The sequence below is a fragment of the Pelobates fuscus genome, chromosome 1 (genome assembly GCF_036172605.1).
Source record: "Pelobates fuscus isolate aPelFus1 chromosome 1, aPelFus1.pri, whole genome shotgun sequence".
In the NCBI taxonomy this organism is placed as follows: domain Eukaryota; kingdom Metazoa; phylum Chordata; class Amphibia; order Anura; family Pelobatidae; genus Pelobates; species Pelobates fuscus.
In genome coordinates this window covers 291922442-291949662 of record NC_086317.1, presented here as the reverse complement: position 1 = coordinate 291949662, position 27221 = coordinate 291922442, and the positions used below count along the sequence as shown (strand labels likewise).

Genomic DNA, 27221 nt, shown 5'->3' with positions numbered 1-27221 from the left:
GGACTGCTCGTCAGCAGCCCCACTGGACCACAGGGACTCCATGCCAGGTAGGGGGGCTAGGTGGAGTCAAATGTAAGAGTACATGTGTGCTTGTCAGTAAGAGTGTATGTGTTCTTGTCAGTGAGAGTGTATATGTGTTTGTATGCGTGTCTGTCAAAGAGTATGTGTGTTTGTCAGTGAGAGTGTATGTGTGTCTGAGTGTGTCAGTGTGTGTATCTCTGTGTCAAGGTTTGTGTATGTGTCACTGTATGTATCTAAGTGTGTGTGTGTGTATGGGCCAGTGTGTATCAGTGTGTGTGTATCTGAGTGTGTCAGTGTGTATCTGTGGGTGCAAGTATGTGTATATGTCACTGTGTGTATATGAGTGTGTGTATATTTGTGACTCAAGATGTGTATGTCAGTGTGTATCTGAATGTGTGTATTTGTGTGTCAAGGTGTGTATCTATGTGTCAGTGTGAATCTATGTGCCAGTGTGTGTGTATCTGTGTGTCAGATACATATATATATATATACACACACACACACATACACACAGATACACACTGGGGCATATAAACACAGATATACATACCTTGACACACTGGCACATACAAACACAGATACACACTTTAAAACATAGATACACACACCTTGACACACAGATACATACACACACACAGATACACACTGTGTGTCAAGGTGTGTGTATCTGTGTCAGTGTGTGTATCTGTGTGCCACTATCTGCAAGTGTGTGTGTATCTGTGTGTCAGATTCATACACACTGGCACATACAAACACCGATACACAGACACATACAAACACCGATACACACACCTTGACACACAGATACATACATACACACACATACACACTGTGTGTCAAGGTGTTCCAGTGTGTGTATCTGTGTGTCAGATATACATATACACACACCGGCACATACAAACACAGATATACACACCTTGACACACAGTGACTCATACAAGAAACACCACAATTGTCCCCCCACCACCCAGGAGGGGTTCCACGATGTCGATACACTATGTCAAAGGGTTCCACAGGAAAAATTCATTGGGAACCCCTGGTCTAGAGGATCAGCAGCACTAATAATCAAAAGTAGGACAGATAAAGTAAAGTAAAGTAGAGAAAGCCTCTCTCCCTATTAAACTTACTAAATAGACATAGAAGAAAAAAATTGAAAGGAAAAACTTAAATCATTATAAAATCACGTATCACACAGTGCAGTGAAGTGCCCATGTGTGTGCAAGTTGAAATTGACCAATAGGAAAGAGCCTGATGTGCGTTTCGGTGTAGTATATATGCACCTTCGTCAGAGGAAAAAGATCTACTGAACGTGGACTCCCTTATATCAGAGTACTGCACCCAAATGTAATGGACATCTTGAGGGGATGTGTAAGGGGGCGTGACCATCATATGACTGATGTCATACCTGAAGTATACCTTATTATATATAATATATGCCTATCACAGGGCTGTCAAATAAAAAAACTTTTTTTTTAGTTAATTTTTATATTATTGTTATTTATTCAATATGTTATTCTTATTTATTGTTTTTAACGTATTCATCCTTGTATAGCCTGTTATTAAGAATTACAGAAAGTGCATGAAGGTTTCAATGACTGTCTGTGGTCCGGTTAATCTTTAGATGGACACTATAACCACCAAGAACAGCTCATCTCACTGAAGAGGTTTAGCTGCAGCGTCCCCGTCCCACCCAGTTATGCAGTGCAAAACATTGTATGTTAGAAAATCTCTAACAATGATATATGCAGCTCCCGTCAACTTCAAACAATTCCTCAAGCAAACCTAGGATAATGTCAATATAAACAAACAGTTAAAGGGACACTCCAGGCACGCAGACCACTTCTACCCATTGGAGTGGTCTGGGTGCCAACTCTCAGTACCCTTAACCCTGCAAGCGTTATTATTGCAGTTTTCATAAACTGCAATATTTACCTTGAAGGGTTAAGTCCTCCTCTAGTGGCTGTCTACTAGACAGCCACTAGAGGACACTTCCCTGTTCATAGAACACGAAAAGTGTGCTATAACGACGCTGGACGCCTTCACGCTATGTGAGGACCTCCAGCATTAGGTCTCCCCCGCCGCAATAGGTCTCCCCCGCCGCCGGCCGCGCATGCTCAATAGGTTGTAGGCAGGGAGGGGCGTAGGCGGAGCCTGACCCAGCGCCGAGGGGCATCGGCACTGAATACAGGTAAGTCACTGTAGGGGTTTTAACCCCTTCAGCAATATGGGATGGGGGTGGGAGGGGTGGGAGGGAGAGGGGACCTGCTGTGCCAGGAAAACAAAGAGAGTCCCTTTAACAGTTTCCACATCTGCCAAGCAACATCATTGAACCATTCCGGCTATGCAGCAAATTATCTAGCCTACCAATACATGGAGCCAAGGATGCACTTGATGTCTTCATAAACCTTACACGGTATATGGTAAACTAAATGTAAATATCACCCCCCCCCCCCCCCCCCTATGAACAATGGGCATAAACAAAAAAATTTATTACAGTACATCTATCATATAGCTGAGCAGTACAGCCCCTATATATATAGAATTAGGATCCTAAGAACTATAAAGAGGCAGTGCCATCAAAGACATCATACAGGGTCAAGAGGCCTAAGGGAAAAAAAATTATAATAGAGTAGATAAATGTTAATAGATCAGTGGGTAAAAAACAGACTGTACATAATTATACAAAGTTTCAGATCAATACTACAGCATAAAACAAATTCCGAGGATGTAGGGAAGCTAAGTGGATACATATATAGTAAAGGACCACTATAGTGCCAGGAAAACATACTCGTTTTCCTGGCACTATAGTGCCCTGATGGTGCCCCCACCCTCAGGGACCCCATCCCGCCGGGCTCTGGGGAGAGGAAAGGGTTAAAACTTACCTTTATTCCAGCGCCGGGCGGGGAGCTCTCCTCCTCCTCTCCGCCTCCGATCCTCCCTTTCGGCTGAATGTGCATGCGTGGCAAGAGCTGCGCGCGCATTCAGCCGGTCTCATAGGAAAGCATTTACAATGCCTTCCAATGGACGCTTGCGTGTTCTCACTGTGATTTTCACAGTGAGAATCACGCAAGCGCCTCTAGCGGCTGTCATGAGACAGCCACTAGAGGATTTGGAGGCTGGATTAACCCTCAGTATAAACATAGCAGTTTCTCTGAAACTGCTATGTTTATAAAAAAAAGGGTTAATCCTAGAGGAACCTGGCACCCAGACCACCTCATTAAGCTGAAGTGGTCTGGGTGCCTATAGTGGTCCTTTAAACAAAGCAATAATAAATCGGTGCATGGTGCCCATATATGCAGTGCCAGTCCTGAAAAGAAGTATGTATGTACCTACATGCCTTACACCTCCCGCACTGGAAGGTACCCCTAGCAGGAGATCAAAGTCAAGTAGGGTCCATTGAGGGAATCTTAAGGTGACTCAGGACCAAAATGTCCCTAAGATTACGCCCCCGTCTCGCTGTCATGGAGACGTGTGCAGGGATGACCTGATGGACATGTTGATCATGATGGAGTAAGGGCAAAACTGTTCAAGTATGCCTTTGACTGCATACCATCCTGCATCAAAGTTCCCTATACATCTGATCAGTTCTCTAGTTGATATAGTAGGCAGAGGTTCCTCTAGAAGGTCCGACCTACCCGAAAGGAGTGTCCTTTTGTACTCCATTTTAAGGCATTTGTTCAGATAGCCTTTGCTTTTGAACTGGGATTGCAGAACCTTAGCCTTAGTCTTGAAGTCTTCCGTAGATGAACAATTGCTTCTTAAACGGAGGTATTGAGCTATTGGTGGCGGTAGGTTTACGGAAGAGGGTGGTAGTTAACCTATTTTCCCGATTCACATAAATTGTGATATCATGGAAGTTAAGGGCCTGTCCTCCTATTCCAGATGTGAGTTTCAAATTGGAAATCGACAAATTCAAGGAAGGCAATCTCATTACCAGTCCAAATGATAAGCACATGATCGATGTAGCGTTTTCCAAAGTTGGATGTGCTTGGTATAGTACGCTAGTTTATTGCTGAACACTATAGTTTTTTTCCCACCAGCCCAGGTGGAGGTTGGCATATGAGGGGGCACAAGCTGTCCCCATAGCTGTCTCTGTCACCTGCTGATAGTACTTGCCCTGGAACAGAAAATAATTATGTGTCATGATAAACTGCATAAGATTCTTGACAAACTAATTGTGAGTCTGGACAGATTGGTTCCGTGTATCAAGGAATGACATCATATGGTTGAGTCCTATTTCATGTGGGATGGAACTATAGAGGGCCTCCATTTTTATTTCCATTCAGCATTACATTCACAGTTTGTGAATTTTTGCTTCTTTGTTTCTGTTGCATCTATCATAACTACTATATTCTGAATAAGCCCAGCAAGCCATGTACTCGATGGTATCATGTTCAAGGGAGAATTAGTAAAAATTGAATTAGAGGAATATTTAAATCAAAATTTTTATTTTTTTTTGCACTGCAAAAAACAAACGGTACAGACATGCTTGAGGTGCCCCAGCAGCAGCCCTCAGGCGTTCATCTCGCTTTACATGCAATGCTAATGATTAACACGCACATTTTTTTTAAATGTTAAGAGGCGAAGGTAGTTGTATCACTAAAGCATTAATATTAATAGGGGGAAAAAAGAGTGATTCAAACTGGGATTCGTGTATATATATATATATATATATATATATATATATATATATATATATAGATGCATTCAGTAGTAAGTGTTGCCACTGAGATTAACCCCTGGGGTGCCTCAATGTAGTGTAATGTATGCACAGCTGTAGGTAGGCTACCAATAAATCAAAGAAACATAAGCTATGATCTAAAGTGAGATTTTCACATGGGTATAGAGGGTCTCAGCAGAGCACTCCAATGCTGGCTGTAAAAGAGAGGGTTGTGTCCTTGAGGCATGTGGCTGGTGTACTTGGGGTGGCATGTCCATATCAGCCAATGCCTCGGTTCGGAACAGTGGGTGAGCTTCTGGGTCTTGCTGCATGAGGGAGGATCGCTTGTGTGACAGATTGGCTTCTCCGGGCTTGAGAGTGGGTTTGCTTTTGGGGTCCATGGTCTCGGACTCTGTGGGTTGCTATGTCCCTCCCTGCCGGGAGACTGTGGAGCCTGTATGGGAGCGGGGCTGTTAGATAGTCCTTACTAGTATGCTGTGAGGCTCTGTGCAGCAGGGCTCTCTTCCGGCACTGGGCCTGCAGCGCTTGTCCGCGTACTTGGGTGCTCAATCTGGCCAGGTTTCTTCCCCTCCCCGGGCAGACCAGTCGAGGTGGTGTGTGTCGCGGGCGGCGGGCATACCTCGGTTTGCGCGCCAGTTTCAAAGAGGCGGCATCTCGGCGTGCCTTCATCCCAGGTATGTGGGTAGCAGTATAGGTAGGCGCTTGTGCTTTACGGTCGCCCAGGGGGGCCCACATCGTCGCGCCCGCTGAGTCCCTTTGGTTTCCTTCTTCTGCTCCCGCAAACTGGAATGTATGCGTTGCTGTAGCTTTCAGCCAAAAGTCCAATTTCAATGTGTCCGTTTAAACTGAATGTGCAATATTTTGAACCTGCCATTATTATAAATATAAAATAATTCTATCTACTTGGTTTACTCACAAAACACCAAATACTAGTGATTTGAAAAGTGTAATTTTAGATTTAGACTAAAATATCCAAGCTGAGACTATTGCTTAATTGAAGCCTTTTTTCAAACCTGCTATATTTGGCTAAATATTGCTATTTGGTTTTCAGTTCGCTACAATTAATACATTCCTAGATGTTTTTGATGTTTAATAAATTCCTTGGTATTTTTTGATGCTCTGTCAATATAAACACTACACACTGGTTAGCCACAACATTAGCTGGTTAACACCGTTAAGGCGTACTATGCCGTCTGCACAAAGTGGGCTTAAATTCCGTTAGACTGCGTAATAGTTTGCAGCCCTCTTAGCACATTATACTTACAATGCCCGGTGATCCCGACCTGACAACCCAGTCAGTCCCCCTGTAGCCAGTCTGGCTCTTCCGGGCCATGTGATCACAATGGCATCGTGCTCATATGACCAGGTCGGCAGTTTGAATCATTGTCTGCAGGGGGACTACCTGGGTAGTGAGGCAGTTCCCCAAAACCTGCAAATAATGTGAAAAAAAATAGTTAAAGTGTGTGTATATATATATATATATATATATATATATATATATATATATATATATATTTATTTTGTGACTACTAAAAAAGACTCAACATACCCCATTTTGAATACCCTGGGTTGTCTATTTTTGCAAATAGTATGCCATGATTGGGGTAGTTCTCATTCTTGGTCTAAAAGGCATGATAGGCCCTGCAAAACAATCTGGCAAACCGAAATAGACCAGCCCTATATTTGACCTAGTATCTTTCCAAAACCCCATACAATCTGTACAGGGGGGTACTGTTGCACTCGTGAAACATTGCTGAACAAAAATATGGATGAAAAGGATGTCAGGGACAACTGGAACAGAGCATCTCCAAAATGTCAAGTCTTGTGGGGTGTTTCTGGTAGGAAGTGGTTAGTGCCTACAAAAAGTGGTGCAAGGAAGGATAACTGGTGAACTGGCATCAGGGTCATGGGTGCCAAAGGCCCATTGATGTACTTGGGTGGTGAAAGCTAGCCCGTCTGGTTTAATCACAACGAAGATCTACTGTAACTCAAATGTCTTGAAAACTTAATGCTAGCCATGAGAGAAAGGTGTCAGAACACACTGTGCATGGCAGTTTGCTGGTTATGGGCAGTGGTGTATCCTGGTTTTGTGCAGCCCTAGGCAGGACAAAACTCAGGCGCCCCCCCTCCCCCCGCGCCACCCCCACCCAACCTTTCCCCCCGCCCCGCATTCTAAATACACACACACACACTCGCTAACAGAAACACACACACACTAACAGACACACTCACACTCACTAACAAACACACTCACTCACTAGCAGACACAAACTAACATACACACACACTCACAGGCAAACACACACTAACAGACACAGACACACACACTAACAGACACACACACACTAACAGACACAAACACTAACAGACACACACACACACACACACACACTAACAGACACAGACACACACTAACAGACACACACACACACCCACCCACATTAACCCTTTTTTTTTAAATTTATTTTTAACACATTTTTATTTTTTTTAACACATTTTTTTTTAACACGTTTTTTTTAAATTTATTTCTAACACTTTTTTTTTAAATTAATATTTAACACATTTTTTTTTTTTTATTTAAACCCCCCCCCCACCCCCTTACCTTTGGGAATGCTGGGGAGGGGGGGTGTCTCTTCCTCCCTGGTGGTCCAGAGGCTGCTGGGCGATCGGGCGGCACTGCCTGGCGGGCGGGCGGCCGGCGAGGGAGCACTTCCCCTGAGCTGTCTGCTCAGCTCCCTCGCCGGCCTCAGAGTGAGGCTGGGAGCCGGAATATGACGTCATATTCCGGCTCCGCCTCCCAGCCTCACTCTGCGGCTGGCAAGGGAGCTGAGCAGACAGCTCAGGGGAAGTGCTCCCTCGCCGGCCGGCCGGCCGCCCGCCCAGCAGCCCGCCGGCATGTCTGTTAGCCGCAAGGCTAACAAGACATTTGCCTTGGGCATTTGGGGGCGGCTTTTTTTGCCGCCCCCTGGAAAATGCCGCCCAAGGCAAATGCCTTGTTTGCCTCGCGGCTAATACGCCCCTGGTTATGGGTCTGCTTAGTCAGAATGCCCACAATGACCCCTGTTCATTGCTGAAAAAACCTTTAATTGGGACTTGAGCAATGGAGAAGGTTACCTGGCCAATGGAGCAATGGAAGAAGGTTGCCTGTTCTGATAATTCATGTTTTCTTTTTGATCAGGTGAATAGTGTGCACTGTTTACCTCCTACACCACTTCATGGCAGTGGTGTTCCCTGATAGCAGTGACCTCTTTCAGCAGGAAAATGCACCCTTCCACACTGTAAAAACTTACTCAGGGGTGGTTTGAGGAACATGACAATGAGTTCAAGGTGTAGCTTTTGCAGGCAAATTCCCCAGATCTCACTACAATTGAGCATCTCAGGGATCTGTTGTAACAACAAATCCAATCCATAGAGACCCCATGTTACAACTTGGAGGACATAAAGGATCTGCTGCCAATATCAGATAGCACAGGACAAGTTCAGAGGTCTTGTGGAATCCATGCCTCTGCGTATCAGATCTGTTTTGCAGGCATGAGAGGGACATACACACTATTAGGCATGTGGTTTTAATGATCTAGCTGACCCCATTTGGCTCATAAAAAACAGGAAGCTGGGATATAGATAAAATTGCAAAAAGAATAAAGACATTCAATAAAAGCACAGTGGGGATGAGTTATTAAAGTTTTCTGTACTAATAAATGGTGCAAAATTGAAGGGAGGAGTCGGCAGTGGAATGTCCCTATTGGTTCCACTGGTTTTCATGGTGATTGCCTCAGTTTTAGTACTTTAAACCATATTTGGGGGGAAAAAAATGAAATAAATCTCCACCAGTATCTTGCTGACTCATGATAATAAATCTTGGCCATGTGTTTATTGTCCCCAAAATGGAAAACATCCTTTGCAGTCACCCATTAGGACTTTAAACAAGATGAAGATTTAATTTTTAATTTAATTTAATTTAACAAACTTTTCAAATACAGTGAGGGAAAAGTATTTGATCCCCTGCTAATTTTGAACATTTGCCCACTGACAAAGAAATGATCAGTCTATAATTTTAATGGTAGGTGTATTTTAACAGTGAGAGACAGAATAACAAAACAATCCAGAAAAATGCATGTAAAAAAAGTTATAAATTGATTTGCATGTCAATGAGTGAAATAAGTATTTGATGCTCTATCAAACAGATAGATTTCTGGATCCCAGGTGTCTTGTATACTGGTAACGAGCTGAGATTAGGAGAACTATCTTAAACGGAGTACTCCTAATCTCAGCTCATTACCTGTATAAAAGACACCTGTCCACAGAAGCAATCAATCGGATTCCAAACTCTCCACCATAGTCAAGACCAAAGAGCTGTCCAAGGATGTCAGGGACAAGATTGTAGACCTACACAAGGCTGTAATGGGCTACAAGACCATTTCCAAGCAGCTTGGTGAGAAGGTGACAACAGTTGGTGCGATTATTCGCAAATGGAAGAAACACAAAATAACTGCCAGTCTCCCTCGGTCTGGTGCTCCATGCAAGATCTCATGGAGATCTCATCTCCTCGTGGAGTTTCAATGATAATGAGAATGGTGAGGAATCAGCCCAGAACTACATGGGGGATCTTGTTAAAGATATTCTCCAGAGCCAAGAAAACAAACCCGTTTTCCTGGCTCTAGAGGATCCTGGAGTGCCCCCTTCCCTCCCGCCCCCCATCCCACGTCGCTGAAGTGACTAAAACCCCTTCAGACACTTACCTGAATCCAGTGCCGATGTCCCTCGGTGCTGGGTCAGGCTCTGCCCACTCTTCTCCCCTGCTTCGAGCATTTCCAAGTATGAGTAAAAAATAACTGGAATAGGACATAAACATTCGCACTGTGGCCCGATATATTTTCAGGTTTAAAAAAAAAAAAAATCTTGGGCAGACTAGATGGGCCGAAGGGTTCTTATCTGCTGTCACATTCTGTTTCTAAATGTTAGTGTTGCTGAATAATGATACTTTAGTCTATTTTCCCCATGTATTTGGGGTTATTTAATGCAACATTCCTACCCCCATAACAACATAAGTTTAAGTTCTTATATGAGCAGAAATATTAGTTTTGAGGGTTAAACTAATTTTTCCAACAATTTATCCCTCAAGTTGGAGCTCCAGCACCCCAACACTGCTGCCCCCCCAGCTTCCTTCCTCCCTATCTTTGCAATGTGAGAAAGGGTAAGCTGGGCGACTAGTGATATGATAAGTGCGTGAAAATCCATGAATGAAGAAGTCTAGCTAGGAAAATGTTTGAGAAAAAGTCAGGCAAGAAGAATACCAAAGGAATAATTACATAAATGGGATTTAATAGGAAGATGGCAAAACTAAGGAATGAGGGGGGAAAAATGAGGGGAACTTTATGGGGAATAAATTGAAAAAAATCTTCCATCATTGCAGTTCCTCGGTTATGAAGGTGAGAGAAGACTGATGGACAGACACCACAAGACCGTGAAACAGTTTCAGGAGGGGAAAGCCAAGCTCTTTTTGTGAGCGAGTGGCAATAGGTTTGAGGAACTAGTAAGATAGTAGATGTTGTTTTTTTTTTCTGTGGATATTCCGAGTGCACTGAAAAGGGGAAGTAGAATCAGAAAATACATGGTGTGTGCATGTGATTAGCATGATTTGAAGGGACACCAGGTCTAGTCTGAGAAAGGGGGGATCTGACATTTCACCACCTGGTAAAAGCAAAAAGAAGGAAAGTGAGAGAGGGGTGAGAATAACACTTTACAGAATAGTTGAAAAGAAAAGTTGGCTTAGAAATGGAAGGAGGAAAGAGAATGTGATAGCACATGTACAGAAGAAAATGGTGCTTGGCTAAGGCAGAAATTAGTAATAAAGGATTAATACAGATAGTGTATGAGAATTATAAATGGAAAAAAAGAAGACAAAAATAGAAACAAAGAAAGAGAAGTGGGGAAGAAAAGGAAAACAATATTAAAACAGGGGATGCTGCTGGGAAGGGTGAGAGGAAATAATATAAACACAGCGCTGCAGAATTTGTTGGTGCTTTATAAATAAGAATAATACTATAGGCACCCAGGTCACCATCTCAATAAGGTGGTTTTGGTGCATTGTACCTCTCCCCCCCCCCCCAACCTGTTTTAACCCTGCAGCTGGAAACATGGCTGTTCTGCAGAATGGCAATGTTTTCATTGCAGGGTTAACCTGCCTCTAGTGCTTGTCATACTGAAATAGCAGATTATGAGTGTGGTATATTGACTGTGGTATATTGTGCACACTAGCCTCTTAATTCAGGCGGAGCGTCATGCAGAGATATGCACTGTGAGGCGGAGCGTCATGCAGAGATATGCACTGTGAGGGAGAAAGGATAAGAAATCTCACCTTTTTAACCCTTGCAGTGGGGACTTGGTGATCTAAACGGTGACTAAGGCACTATAGCGTTATGAATACAGATTTGTATTCCTAACGCTATAGTGTTCTTTTAAAGAGTTACTCCAAGCACCATGACCACTTCACTGATTTGAAGTGGTCATGGTAACTGGAGTCTACATGTGCAACGTTTCCATATGAAATTGCTGCACATACCTAGTTTAAAACAAGAGAATGGGGGATGGGTCTGCGCCACTGTGTACAACAGATAATGATATTAAGTCCAATGGGATCTGTATCGTTGTGTCCAAAGTTCTACTTTATACGATATCCAGAAGATGTCAATGACATGGAGGATAGTCCAATTGTATAAAAAATAGAAGAATTCTTACTTACAGTTGGCAGAGCTTAATCCAGCTCTGGTGTGAATGGCTTATAGCGGTATTATCCCCGCTTGCAGGATATACGGCAAGTGTCCTCTTCTATGTAGTGGCAGGTAACCAAGTTGGAAATAAAAATGGAAACAACAATATTGGTGCAGTATGTTCCACACATGCGATAAAAGATATAAAATATAATAGATACACTCACATTCGGTAGAGCTTCCGCTAGCTCTAGGTTGTTAGGCGTGCAGCGGTATAATCCACGCTTGCAGGATATAGGATGAGTGATCTTGACGCGAATATCAAAAACTCGGAGAGAAGATAAAACAGCGATAGTGCTCTCAATAAAATCTTTGGTAATAAAATAAAATAATAAAATATACTCACACTATATAGGGCAGACTAACTGCTCTATGTGACAGCGTAGGTGGTATAATCCCCACCTGGGATTCTTTGGAGTATTATATCCAGGAAATAAAAATAAAAGAAGTATACGGTATAAAATATATATAAAAGCCAGGTAGTAATAAAAGATGATGGTTTAAACGTAAAAAAGACCAAAATCTATTTTATTAACAGTATATAAAAACAGTAAAAATATCCAAACGCGTTTCGCCAATATAAGGCTTTATCAATGGATAGCTTTATACCGCTGCACGCCTAACAACCTAGAGCTAGCGGAAGCTCTACCGAATGTGAGTGTATCTATTATATTTTATATCTTTTATCGCATGTGTGGAACTTACTGCACCATTATTGTTTCCATTTTTATTTCTAACTTGGTTACCTGCCACTACATAGAAGAGGACACTTGCCGTATATCCTGTAAGCGGGGATAATACCGCTATAAGCCATTCACACCAGAGCTGGATTAAGCTCTGCCAACTGTAAGTAAGAATTCTTCTATTTTTTTATACAATTGGACTATCCTCCATGTCATTGACATCTTCTGGATATCGTATAAAGTAGAACTTTGGACACAACGATACAGATCCCATTGGACTTAATATCATTATATGTTGTACACAGTGGCGCAGACCCATCCCCCATTCTCTTGATTTGTCTATTTATCTCCAGGGACATTAGAGGGAGTCCTTGTTTGGGACTGCTGCCTTTCTGATTAGCGCTGACTCTATTCCTTGTTTTGACATACCTAGTTTAACCTTTGCATCTGCACTTCTGGCAGTGTACTTGAGACAATATTAGCCAGTCTAGAATAAGAATTCCAAACTGGCTAATATCACTTCTATGCACATTGGACATTTGTCATCAGCATGCACTGAGATCACGGATCATATAACAAAATTGATAAAAATATGTTAAATTATCTCAAGGAAACAAAGTATGGGTAAACCTAAGGACATGTTCTATATGTGTGTGGATGTTGTACACTCACACCTAGGGACTAAGGTGGCAGTTACACTTTGTACTACCACTTTCCCACATCTTACATCCAGGTCCATATTAAGAGCCCAGTGGGCCTGGTGCTGACAATTATGATGGGCCTAATTACAAAATCTTATTGACCAACAACACTAAAACAGTCATACCTCCTAAGCATGTATCTGATGGAGATGGTGCTGGAGGGAAACTCATAGGATGTAGGTATGAGAAAACACATACCCTATGCTAATCTCACGCTTTCATCTTTCAAGTAAACCCATCCCATACCATACCCCCTAACAGCAGTGTCCAGTAAAGCAGGAAGTCTATGGATGGGGTAAAAGGGTGGGCCACTGACACAAATCACATAACCAGAACTGCCGAAAGGGGTGAACATACACAATAAGGGGACATGTTTGTGTCCCCATGTCTCCCAGTCCCTTAGTGTCTGTGTCCCTATGTCTCCTAGTGTCCCCATGTCACTAGGACATTAGGGGACATTGAGAGACATTGGGACACTGGGAGACATGGGGACACTGAGATACTAGGGAACACTGGGAGACCTAGGGACACTGAGATTTTTGGGGACACGGAGACATGGGGACACTGGGTGACTTTGAGACATGAGGGGACACTGGGAGACATGGGGCACTGAGACACTGTGATACATAGGGGACACTGTGATGTATAAGGGACACTGGAGACTCGATAAAGACCTGGGTACAGGTTAAAAGATTGCAGTGTCCAATAAACCTGCTTAAATCTATCACAGTGAGTGCCTGATATTTTTTTCTTTTATACACTTGGGACACTTGGGGGCACTGTGAGACATGGGGACACTGAGATACTAGGGGATTCTGAGAGACTAGGGGGCACTGAGACACTATGGACACTGGGAGACATGGGGCACTGAGACACTCTGATACATAGGGGACACTGTGATACATAGGGGACACTGGAGACTTGATGAGGACCTGGGTACAGGTCGAAACATTGCAGTGTCCAATAAACCTGCTTAAATCTATCACAGTGAGTGCCTCAGATTTTTTATTTTATACTAGGGGACACTGAGACACTAGGAGACATGGGGACACTGGGAGACTAGGGACAGTGGCACACTACGGACACTGAGAGACATGGAGATACTGGGGGACACAGGGAGACATGGAGATACTGAGATACTAGGGACACTGGCTGGGAGACATGGGGACACTGGGAGTGCCCCATATCTCCCAAGTCTCAAAGTCGCCCAGTGTCCCCATGTCTCCCTGTGTCCCCCAGTGTCTCCATGTCTCTCAATGTCCCCTAGTGTTTGTATCCCCATGTCTCCCAGTGTCCCGATGTCACTAGGACACTAGGGGACACTTAGAGACATTGGGACACTGTGAGACTTGGGGACACTGAAATACACGGGGACACTTAGAGACTAGGGCACTCTGGGAGACTAGGGACACATACACTAGGGACACAGAGAGACATCAGGCACACTGGGAGACATGGGGACACTGAGAGACACCAGGGACACTAGGAGTCACGGGGACACTGAGACACTAGGGACACTGGCTGGGATACATAGGGACACTGAGCGACTGTCCCCATGTCTCGCAGGCTTGAAGCTGCTGTCTGGACTCTCTGTGCAGAGCTGCTCCCCTGAGGATCAATGAGTAGAGAGAGGCAGGGAGGGAGATGCTGTAGCTTCTTATCCCTGCCTCTCGCCACACAAACAGCGACCCCTACTGGCCGGCGCTGGTATTGCAGAATAATCTCTGTTTATACTGAGACACACATTTGTATTGCCGGTATTACTGCATTACCGGCACCAGCTAGGCAGCCTCAAATACCTGGGAAATACTTCTGAGAAATACCTGGCAACCATAAGAAATACATGAGAAATACCTGGCAACCCTAAGAGTAGTGTGTAAAATAAAAAAAAATATATATAATCAAATCAATGGGCCTATTCCATGGGCCTGGGCCTGGAGCTGCAGCTCCATCAGCCCCTATGTTAATCCGGCCCTGCTTACATCCCTATTCTAGGTACCCCACAAAAGGGTAAATTTGGTTTATACATTTTTTATATCAGTCTGTGAGTCGTACATTCACATCTTAATAACTAGGTGGAAAGTGACTTCCCGAGCTCCTGCTTGGAGGTTGGGGATCTTTCCTCAATGCATAGCCATGACAGCTTTGCATTCCGTGGAAATGCATACAAAGTGCCTGATGGCTCCATCCCACAGCATAGTGGCTTACATAGTACTTTAGGTCACTGGGGATCCAGCAGTGTGTGTTTGTGGGAAATACACCTCTCACTCACCTGAATTATTTAGAATTCTGGGTTAAGATGCGGATCTTTTTGCTGTGCCCCTTTTGGACAATTTCATTGGATAATAAAATAAGCACGTTTGATAAAAAAAAAAAATGTACCCTGAATGTTACATGTACTTGCTGAAGACTGAATGTCCAGCTTGCCCCAGTATTGGACCTGCTCCAGATCAAAGATAGAGCAGAACTGTTCTGTGAAAGCTGGGGGAAAATGCTAATATTTCTTTGAACTCTTACTTGTAATCGAAACTGGTAAATATAATTTGATACATACATTTTTTAAATTGTTTATTGAATAGAATTTTAGATAAGTAAGAAACATTAAAACAAACTGATGTATTGTAACAGTTTATAAGAGCTTGATTTCAGATAGGCAGAACCTGTATGTGTCACCTTTCATAATTTGATGTGTACTGGAAGGCACAGAAGCTCCCTCTAAATATGAGCTCTATAGGTTAATATATCAGGTTTATGTTTTGATACCTGTTTGTATTGACTGGTTTGTAAGTGGATCCCAAAAAGATAAACACAACAGCACCTAATTGAATTAACTGCAGCTCTATTTCTACCACTAGTTGGCACCAAATGACTATAATCGCTTTTAAAATGATTTATCTGTTATTATCATATTTACCACTAGTTAGCACCAAAGAATTATTATTGCTTTCAACTGTGACATTACTAACAGCATGACATTGTTTATGAAAAAACACAAAACATTTTATGTTTTTTTTTTCTTAATTGTTGGTATTACATAACTTTTATGGGATTTCACATCGCTTTAATATAGAGGAAAAAAAACATGTATTTGTTGATCTACTGATCATCTGTTATAGGGGTATTAACAGCAAAATGTGCCTGTCTGTCTATCTATATATCTATTTTGTTCTTATGATTTTCATGTTCTGTATTGAATTTTGGAAGTGACCATAGCCTTCTATTAACAATTTGTGCAATTGGGGATGTGTTTTAGTGGTACAATCTATTTAATAAAAGTATTTATTAATATTTAATCATACCTTACTGGGAACGTTATTGTTGTTTAGCTTCTTCATATTCTTAAAGCTGCACTATTCAACAAAGCAGCTGAGTTACTCATGCACTGAGGGTTCATCTGCTCGGACTCTCACACGCTGCAGCCCAATGTGATTAACGCATTTCTCCTGGCTTTCTCAAAGTCCATGCTTTAAGAAAGGCCGAACATACAGGGGAAAACGCATGGATGAGTAAATCAGTTGCCTTGCTGAACACTGTAGCCTATGGCTACGCTGTTAGATGCTTGCTTTTAATTTAATAAAGTATTGCATGTATTGGTGGTGCACTAAAAGTGTTTTTTACTGAGGGACAGGCGGTCCCCACTTAGCGTGAGAGTCAGCACTTAGGGTGTTGTTGTTGTTGGCTCTATTCACTGAACTGCACTACGCTATTGGAGTATGTTTACCTTGTACAGATAGCTGAATTTGTCATAGAAGATTACAGAAAACTATGCAATACTGTCCTGTCATCTGCTACATAATATTGGTTAAATTATGTGCCGCTTTAAAAGGTGAAGAGACTCCCTATTGAGGTGTATGGTGGTGGTGAGATGAAAAGTGCTTCTACACAATTGGAAGTTTTATTCTGTTTATTCTAGATCTTGGTCTAGTTTATATTTAACCCTATTAGTGTTGGAGAATTGGAAGAAAGTCCTTGAATGTTTTATTCCTGGAACATTGGACTTTTAATATTGGACTATACTCAGTTAGTTGCCTAAAAGGCCATTCTTCCTATATGTTTATATATATTTTGTTTTATTTTCATGACTTTTATATTGTGCACCAACCCCACTAAAAGAAAACGGGACTTTTCACACCAGGCAACCTTCTTCCATTGCTCCATGGTCCTGTTGTGATGCTCACGTCCCCCCTGAATGCTATTTTGGCAGTGGACAGGGGTCATCATGGTCACTCTGATCAGTCTGCAGCTACGCATGCACTGTGTGTTCTGACACCTTTCCAATATGGCCAGCATTAAGGTTTTCAGCAATTTAAACTTCTTGTGTCATCGGACGAGACAGGCTTGTCTTTGCTCCCCATGTGCATCAATGAACCTTAGGCTCCAATGACCCTGATGCCAGTACACTGATTGTCCTTCCATGCACTAGCTTTGGCAGGTAATAACCACTGCATAGCAGGAACACCTCACAAGACGTGTTATTGTGGAGATGCTTTGATCCAGTCCTCTAGCCATCATTATTTCACCCTTGTCATAGTCACTCATCTTTTCGCTTTCTCATTTTTCTTGCTACCAACGTGTGAAGTTCAAGAACTGACTGTCCACTTGCTGCCTATTATATCCCTCCCCTTGACGGGTGCAATTGTAACAATATTATCAATATTATTCACTTTGCCTGTCAGTGGTTTTAATGTTGTGGCTGATCAGTTTAGTACTCTGCATTTCGGCAGAGATTAGGTGTCGCAAAGTGGTTTATTACACATTTTAGAGTTTAGGGGAAGAGTTAAGAGGAGCAAAGAACAACAGGGACATATTTATAAAGACAAAATCAACTGCTATTGTGGGGCTAAGTAAGAGGCAGACACCATGCAAACCAGTAAAATATTATTACTGGCATTTGATATAGCTCCAAAATATTCTGCAGCACTATATATTATTATAAAAGGGGGATAACAAAACATGAGACAAACTATTACAAATTGTGACAGGAATAAAGGGTTGATGAGGACCCTGCCGGAAAAAGTTTACAATCTAGAGAAAATTTATTTCAATGTTGAATGTGTTTCCAGATGGGCTCCTAGAGTGATTTGAGTCCCAAAAATAAACTGTTCTTTCAAAAGACGTTTAAGTGGAAAATATGGATTATTCACAGCTGGAAATGCCGCAGTACTTTTTATATTGTTTGTGGCTAAGTGGGTGTTGTTAGTGGGGTGGAGTGCATACAATTATCTGGGGATCTGTGTAGGCACATTAATATTATTACATCACTTTTGTGCGTGGTGCTCCTCGCTAAATTTCCACACGCAAGCAATTATAGTGCCTTTTTCTAGATCTACACAGTGATGCAAAGTTATAAAAGAGGTGCAATTCCAAAATGGAAAGTGACGTAATACATTTTTCCGTGGTAATTTCCCTTCTTTTAGAACTTTTCACCACTTTTCACACTGCATTAGTATGATAATCTTCCTCCAAGTCTACCATCAGGAGCTGGTGTTATGTGGCAGACTTTTTCCACAGAGTTTGTGTTAACGTTTTTTAAAACTAAAGTGATTTAGCTTAAACTTTTAAATCCACTTGACGTTTCTGACAATTTACATTAACCCCTTAAGGACCAAACTTCTGGAATAAAAGGGAATCATGACATGTCACACGTCATGTGTCCTTAAGGGGTTAAAGGCTTTTATTCAGTCGACACAAAACTGCAGTGAACTGACAGACAAATTAAAAAAAAAAAAAAAAAATCTAAAATGCTAAAATACTCAAAATGTGACTATGGACTTTTTGCCTAAATTTCCCAATCTACATTTAAGTTCCCTATACAGCTCAGTTTTTTTTTGAATAACCTTGGCAGTGTATGAAGCTAATTGACATCATTAATATCTATACACATACGTGTGTCTCTACCGTCTTTCAGCCTGTCTTAGTTTCAAATTAAAATCTAACAATACTTTTTCGAACACACATAGTGTTAAAACTTATTTAGTACACCCTGCCAAATATTGTTGTGCAGCCCTATAGCTTTAATAGTGCACAAGCAGTGGAGTTATTTCTCCTTTTCTATCTATAAAGGATGGGTGTGGAAGGAATATTATTACACCTGCTGCTTGCTGGGGCAGGAGAACCAGGGGTCATATTGCGCAACCATGTGCTGTAGATTTACGGTAATTCCCGCCTATGTTCTGACGCCCTCTATGTTTTTTCCAAGCGACAGCCAATAGGCGCCTCGCAATCGGCGTCCACTGTGCTGTGATTGGCCGTTCCCCGGAAGGCGAGGGCTGTGCTGACATGGAATATAAAAAGGCTCCGGAGTTTCCCCGGGCTGTAGATTGTAGCAGTCGTCGCGTTCCTGGCAGTGAGCGCACACATTGGGACACTTTCCAAAAACGCCCCAGCTGTACGCAGCACCAGAGTCAGCGATATGATCGTCCAGAGGGGTTTCGAGGAGTCTCTGGAGCTGCTAGATCAGGAGATGAGCAGCCCCATTAACCCCTTCTACTTTTACGGGGGGTCAGCGAGTTCTGAGTCGGGGTCCTCCCCAACTCACTCCATTGCCTCTAGTCCTGGTTCCCCGTCTTCAGACTGTGACTCAGTGGGGAGCCTGAGTGCCTCCTGGCCCAGCACCAAGAGAGGTAAAGCAATCTGGGGTACCTTACTCTGATACATCCGAACTGGACTATAGGGGTGACAACAGCATGTGTGAAGTGTCTGTAATTTATTATTGTTAGTGAGTGTTTTATTCAATAATTAAAATATAGATGCAGGAAATTAAAAAAAAAAAGTGAATTACATTTCCTTTGCTAAATATATACAATATAGCTCCTGTACTCTCGATTAATTTATTATTAAAACATTTTTTTTTTAGTATGTGTAATTTGAGACTGTGATCTACAATGCATCAAAAGTTAGTGTGCTAGATTAATACAAACTAATAATCAGGTTTGGGATGTTGTTTAGGGATTGCTTTTTCAGAAATGAATAGACTTCAGAACCTTTGGAAAAGTAAAAAGATGAATGCGGGTCCTATGGGATGCTCTTGGCTTCGTATAGTTTTGTTGGTTGCTTGTTTCTGGCATAAGTAATTTGTTGACTTGTTGGATATATAAGTTGTTGACTTGTGACTCTTCAGTGGATGCATTGAACGTCAAAGTGTTGTATCACAACAGTAATTTGCCCCATGGGGTTGCAGTCGATGGCAGGGTATTTCAATGCATCATTTTGGCTGAGAGGAAGAAATATGTGTATATGCTACGTGAGGTACTTAAAAAAATGCTAAATTTCAGGTTTGGATTATCCTAGTTGAATGTCATTTTTTTTATTTTTATTTTTTTTCTTAACTGATGAAATGTTTGTCATTTTTGCTGGCATTATTGTTTACCTAATTTTATAATCTGCTTAAGAAAAAATTTTGTTCAAGAAAAACCTCTTGTGTGGTAGAGCGTTCAGAGAATGACTTTGCTACATTGACGTCATAAATGCATGCAATTTCAAGGTGCGCCCAAAGGACGCTGAAAAACTGGTTTGGTTTAGTTTGCTTTGTTTTACAGATATAAACTAGTCTACTGTGTGCGTGCAGTTATGTATTTTTAATTTTTTTTTTCTGTACAGGATATATTCCTGTCAAATACCGGTTTCAACTGACCTGTAACTGATAATTACGTGTCAATCCTTTTTACCTTTTTTTTTTTTTTTTTTTTTTAAATTTTATTCTTTATCTGCATTCCAGCAGATTTTCACCCATCCATCATTGGCATGTAAACTTGTCAAGCTGTACACCTTACCATGACACCTGTACTGTAACTTCCTTTTAACTGCTGCCTTTAACTTTTTACGAGTTAAATTGCAGTGACACATTCTATGTTGCTAAAGAGAAGTTGTTGGGGGGGGAAAAAACGGATTGCGAGTGTTCTAACAATTGTACATTTGGAGTCATGCCAAACTGCAATAACTAGCCTGGCTGTCAAAATTTGTGTAAAATGTCATCCATCTAAAGCTACAGTGCATTTTATCACCCCACCCCCCCCCCCCCCCTCCCCCCCCCCCCCCCCCGATTACAATGACAGCAAATGGAATGATTTTGAATACCGAACAGTATATTTTTTTCTCATTTAACTTACATATAATTTTTTTATTTTTTTATTTTTTTTATTGTCCTAGCAGATCACTTCCTTGGCATTGGTCGTCACCGAAAAGGAACCTTTCAAGGAGTCCGTGTAAAGAATCCTGTAAGGGAACTCCTATTGCAGAAAAGAAGTAAATTTGGGAATGTGGCAAATGAAACTCCGGTAAGGAGCTTGTTAGAGTATAGAATACATGCCTATGCATGTTTACACAATTAAGACTTTCTAACCTTATTTTCCACATTTTAATTTTCTATTTTTTTTCCCCCCAGATATCCAAAGCTGGGATGAATTCTGAGTCGTGTACAGGTATGTTTCTAGTAGGCATGACTGTGTACTTACACAACTAGCAATAAGTGCATGTTCGTATATACAATTCTTAAACAGCTGCCCTTAAAAAAATCAAAAAATAAAGCCACTCATATCATAAAAACGTCACAGGCCATTAACAATTAATATTTTTTCCAGCAAAGTACTCCAAAAGTAATAGTTTTCTGCCAAGTACTTGTTAAAATTAAACAAGGTAAATAACGTGCGTCACAGGGTGACATTATCCACAGCTAAACCATTGCTGACTTTTGGATGATTATTTTTCCTTCTCAGAACTGAAAAACATTTTAAGAAACCACAAACGCACTCATGATTTCACTTCGGAAGCACCTGCTGCAAAACAGTTGTGTCCTTTTCCTTCTAGTTTTCTGGTGAGTATATTAGCAAGCATTAAAACTTAAATGTTTTTTGTTTTTTTTCACTTATTCTTTTCCTAAACTGGAATCTTATTCCTTCTGCAGACTCCCCCAAGCACTCCAAACCCCAACGAAGGTATGGATGAGATCTCGAAAACTGACATGAGCGCAGATTCCACCTTAGATGTGCTACAAAGTATCATCAACATAAAGAATGAGTCCAAGCCAGTCTCTCTGAACACTGTGCAAGTCAGTTGGACGAACAACATACAGCAAAGTGATGTTGCTCAAGAGCAGTGTTTTCAAGGCAGCGCAAGTCAAGCTTATTCAATGTGTTCACTACCACAAAATAATGAACCATATGCAATTGGATCTCTGCAAATGCCTCAGGTTCCTTCCAACACTCAAGATTATAATCAATTCCCTGCAAACTCTCCCGTCCAGAGTTCATTCTTTTCCAATGAATTCCAGGGCTACTCTGTGGATAGTTATATGCCTGCTGTTGTTGGTCAAGAGACATCTCCAGAAATCGTGCCTGGCGTTCAGGCTATTGAATCATGTATGCCAGCTCCAAACTTTATTCCAACCGCGAATGCATCCAGAAATGCTTTTTGGGAGAATCATGTAGTTCAGTCTTCGCACAATGTGCAGTCTTCACACAATGTGCAACCACAGCTATGCCTTTCAGACCAAAATAATCCTAACCCCTTTCAAGTGGGAAAGTCATTCTTCCAGTGGCAAATCGAACAGGAAGAACGTAAACTGGCCAATGTCTCAGATGAACAGCTAATTTCTAAAGATTCAGATGGGGATACGTAAGTGTCTTACTATTTTTCTGTTAATTTAGAAAAATGGGGAGAATGTTTGTTTATTTATTACCCTGCAGTCTGAAACATAGAATATGACGGCAGATAAGAACCATTCGGCCCATCATGTTTTTTTAATATTCTGCTGCAGACAAGAAAATAAATCTAGGGCAAAGTTCTAAAAATAGAGGAACCCCTATCTATAGAAATATAATGTTCTCTATAATGCTCTACATTTAGAACTTTGATCGAGAATATATCTTCAAACAAGGTATAGGCCTGGGGCTATCCTAACTATAAGATAAGGTCAGGGACTAATTAAAGTATTTAGATGGGCCAAATGGTTCTTGTCTGCCATCACATTCTATATTTCATATCCCCCATTATGCAAGTTCAATATCTATCAGATAATTTACCTGCTGTTGACTTTAATAGGATAAATGTACCTTTTCTATTCTTTAGGTGCCTTCACATTTCTGTTGCACAAGGAAGAAGGCCTTTTTCCTATGTTGTTGCTCGCAGGATGATGGCAATTAATATGTTGGATATTAAAGAACATAATAATCAGGTAAGAGCTTTATGGTACAAGTGTAATGTAGGAGAGGTGATCGCTTTACAGCAGAAATGTTATATAGGGGGGACCTTTTACATTACGAGTTTAATGCAGGGCTTGTAATAGTAAATATACTTGCATTTTGTTTTCTAATGTATCATCTATATAATTTTAGAAAAAAAAATATCCCCCACATTAAAAATAAAATAATGCATTTATTATACATAAGTGTACTTCCAACTTTGAACTCCATTTACATTTTGTGCTTTTGCATACCTTCCTTTTTATTGAGTATATTGATTTTTTTTTTTGACTAGCTCTATTTAGATACGTATGACTAAGAGCAGCAATTCTTTATCACATAGTTACTGATAAACAGTACAAAGTCCACTTGATGTCTGCATGTAAAACAGATATGCAGCATAAATACTTTAAAATGTTTTTCAGTATTAAAGTGTGTGTTTTAATCGTCTTCCTTTTCAAATTTTGCAGAGTGCCTTACAGGTTGCTGTAGCGGCCAATCAGCATCTCATTGTGCAAGACTTAATCAGTCTTGGTGCTGATGTAAGAACTACGGACTACTGGGGAAGAACTCCACTGCATGTCTGCGCGATAAATGGATATACAAAGGTTATTGACGTAAGTTAATATCTGCCTTCCTTCACAATTGCACGAATACAATGGCACTCATTATAAATGCATTGAAATCTGCATACATACTGAATGAAACCATGTTTTAACTATATATACAATTCTCACAGGCAATCCACAAAGGACTGGCTACCAGCAATCAGTATGTCGATGTGGATGCAATAAACTATGAAGGTAAGCTGCAAAATTAAACCACTATCCTTCTGTTTTTAATTTAAAGAACCTGTGATACATTTTCGATAAGAGAAAGTTCAGCATTTATGTAAACTAAACAAAATAAGATTTTATTTATAAAATATTTTACCAGGAAAGATACATTGAGATTTCTCTTGTTTTCAAGTATGTCCTGGGTCCACAAATCACTGCTTTGTTACAGTTAGTGTACAATAAAATACAAGAACAATATTAATATACAATATATACAAAATTTAACATAGAACAGGTAGGAAATATATAATCAACATGACAGGTGCATTCTGTTTTGAGGTATGTAGAGAGGGATCTCTTAAAGGACTTTAAGCTTAGGGAAGATTTTAATTTGTGCGGGAGGTCGTTCCACAAATGCGGTGCTCTGTAGGAGAAGGAGGATCGGGCTGATTTCTTTTTGTATTGAGGTAGACTAAGTAAAGTGTTGGTACTGGATCGGAGGTTATAGGAACAGCTGGGGAAAGCATTGTGTTCAGGTAGGGTGGGAGTTTCCCAGAAAAGCTCTTAAACACAAGGCTGGAAAGATGAAGGGTTACAGCTACAACCAGTTTAGTTCTTTTAGCATGTCACAATGGTGGGTCCTGTAATTACATTGTAGCACAAATCGGCAGAACGAGTTATACAATGTATTGAGTTTATTAATGTGGGATTGCGATGCAGGTGCATATACTACATCCCCATAATCAATGATTGGCATCAGCATTTGCTGTACAATATTTTCCTTTACTGTAGGGCTTAGGCAGGATTTGTTTCTGTACAGGGCACCTAGTTTTGGATAAAGTTTATATTGTTAAATTGTTTTTTATTTTTTTTTAAATTTGGTGTACAATTTTAAAACCATCACTTACAAATATTTGTATCTTGATTACATTGTTTAAAAAGTTTTTTATTTTATTTTAAAGGTTTGACAGCTCTGCACTGTGCAGTGATTGCCCACAATGCAGTACTGCAGCAGCTAATGAACAATGTACATATTCGTTCTCCGGCAACTGAAGAATTAATGCAGAAAAATAAGGCAATGGTTGACACTGTGAAAACATTACTAATGATGGGTGCATCAGTGGAAGCACAGGTTTGTGTTTGCTATCAACAAGTCTTGTAAATAATTTCTTAAAGTTGCTCTGTCAAACCCCTCCCTCCCCAAATTGAGTATTTATTTCACAAAGATACAATCTTTTATTTTAAAGGTACACTGTCACACTTTTTTTTACCAAGCTTACTTCTGCCATCATGTTTTTTTTAATTTCCATGGCTGTTGCTAGCTACAGCTTTAGGAATTAAGCTTATTTTTATGGATAACCAGGCCTGGTCTCACAAAAGCCTCCATAGAAGTCTGTATTATACTCACCAGGAGAGGAGAATTGACATGACTTCTAGTGGTACTTGCAGGAGATGGCTTCTTTATGCACCACCTTAAGCAGGGATGTAACCTCCAGAGTTGTTTGCAAAGACATGTGAAGTTGACAGAGGCACTTTAAACCAACATAACTGCTAGATGTATGTCATGGTGTACAGAGGCACTGGAGGAGAAATTAGACTTCTTCCAACCTATTTTTGTTTTTAAGAGTATACCTTTACAAAGAGGGTTGATTTGTAATCGGTGCGTTTTATTCTAAACAGGATCGTAAAAGTGGACGCACAGCACTGCACTTGGCTGCAGAGGAAGCAAATCTTGAACTGCTAACAATCTTCCTGGAGTTACCAAATTCCTTGTCCTTCATTAATGCAAAGGTAATTATTTTGTTTTCTATATTTTTAAACATTGAATTACTCTGGGCATAGATGTAGTGTACCATGAGTGAATGATTTTAATAAATTTAGGCTTCCTTTTTTTTTTTAAACAATTATATATTTTTTGCAGGCCTTCAATGGTAACACAGCTCTGCATGTGGCTGCAAGTCTGCAGTTTAGAAAAACCCATCTAGGAGCCGTTCGACTTTTGATGAGGAAAGGTGCAGATCCAAGTGCTAGAAACTTGGAGAATGAACAGCCAGTTCACCTGGTACCAGATGGTCCGGTTGGGGAAGAGGTAAGAACACTAATCTTCTCAGTATAAATTTTTTATTTTTTATTTTTTTTTACATATGAATGCAAAACATTTCTTGTCCAAAACCACTAACAATGCTGTTGGAACACTGTCGTGTTTGGAAAATGTGCAATATTTATTACCACTGTTTCTAATGTGCAAGGTTGCCATCATGTGAGCTTCACAGGGCAGCCATTTTATTTGTCATGCATACATAAATGGCTACTATTGCCATAATGAATCTTACTTTCGTTTAAGCTGTAAACTTACCTTGACTATCTGAGTCATGTGTATAAAGAATTTTGTGTTTTAGGATGCTTTTTAAATATATATATATTTTTTTTCTCTTCCAGATAAGACGTGTCCTTAAAGGAAAAGCAGTACAACAGCGCTCATCACCTTATTAACTTCAATGACCACTTTTTTTCTTAAGAAACACTGCTAGTTAAGCAGTCTTATTATATGTAAATAGGTTTGCCATATGGCAAATATATGTTGGTTTCTATGAAATTCTACTGTTTTGTTCACTACTGTGTAGTGACTTAATCATTACCCACATCAATCAATAGCAATCTAGTTCTTCCATCATCATGTGGTTGGCTAGTGTTATGGGTTTAGAGCTTTGGCTATCATGGTCATATCATTTGACTTTATCAAACTCGTACCAGTAAGTGTATCTGGTATTTCAAACTTAAAAAAAAAAAAAAAAAAAAAAAAAAGTGTACATAGTATATAAGTATAAAGTGTTTTTGCATTTTAATTTTTAAACTTTTTTAATTGAAAAAACAAAACAAACTTTGTAAGTGTGTATACACTTTTTAGTAGCTTGATTTGTATACTTGCATATAAAGGTACCTACAGTAGAGATTATTTTAAAATAATATTAAATAATGTAATATTTATATTTATATAGTGTTATCAATGTCAACCTACAAATCAAATATAACAATTATGTGACACAATATTATTGCGTAAGACTTTTAGTGATTTTTATATTTTAGGAATTCAACTTGATAGACTTAAGTAATTAACATTTTCATAGCATATACTTGTCTCTTTTGCGGTTTAAAAGTTTTAAAAAGTTCCATATAGTATGTCTTGTAGACAAATATTAAAATATTTGGAATTACTGAGTGTAAATGTTATGTAAGAATAAAAAACTTATGATTTCAATAAAGCTGTACACTGAAATTCACTTTCCTGTTTAATACATTTTTGCTCAAAATGATCCCTTTAACGGATCCTACTATCCCAGTAGGAGAGATCCTTGTAGCTTCTCCCGAAATCCCAGCTGAAGTAGAGCATAGTAGTGATTATAGCTCCCA

General features: G+C 40.4%; 1 protein-coding gene across 3 annotated transcripts in view; it reads left to right on the top strand.

The window, feature by feature from the left end:
• NFKBIZ (NFKB inhibitor zeta) overlaps window positions 1-26611 on the top strand; it is a 31852-nt gene extending 5241 nt beyond the window's left edge. The window contains exons 1-12 of one of the 3 annotated variants that reach the window (XM_063457576.1): window positions 19163-19479; window positions 21005-21132; window positions 21240-21276; window positions 21571-21668; window positions 21759-22468; window positions 22922-23027; window positions 23505-23651; window positions 23774-23837; window positions 24773-24942; window positions 25491-25601; window positions 25732-25899; window positions 26250-26611. In XM_063457576.1, the coding sequence (XP_063313646.1) occupies window positions 19269-19479; window positions 21005-21132; window positions 21240-21276; window positions 21571-21668; window positions 21759-22468; window positions 22922-23027; window positions 23505-23651; window positions 23774-23837; window positions 24773-24942; window positions 25491-25601; window positions 25732-25899; window positions 26250-26303 (2004 nt within the window). In that variant the 5' untranslated portion in view covers window positions 19163-19268 and the 3' untranslated portion in view covers window positions 26304-26611. Of the gene's footprint in view, window positions 1-19162; window positions 19480-21004; window positions 21133-21239; window positions 21277-21570; window positions 21669-21758; window positions 22469-22921; window positions 23028-23504; window positions 23652-23773; window positions 23838-24772; window positions 24943-25490; window positions 25602-25731; window positions 25900-26249 lie in introns of those variants that run through there. The other 2 variants (XM_063457585.1, XM_063457593.1) reach the window with 2 other exon arrangements.
• The last annotated feature ends 610 nt before the right edge of the window (window positions 26612-27221 follow it).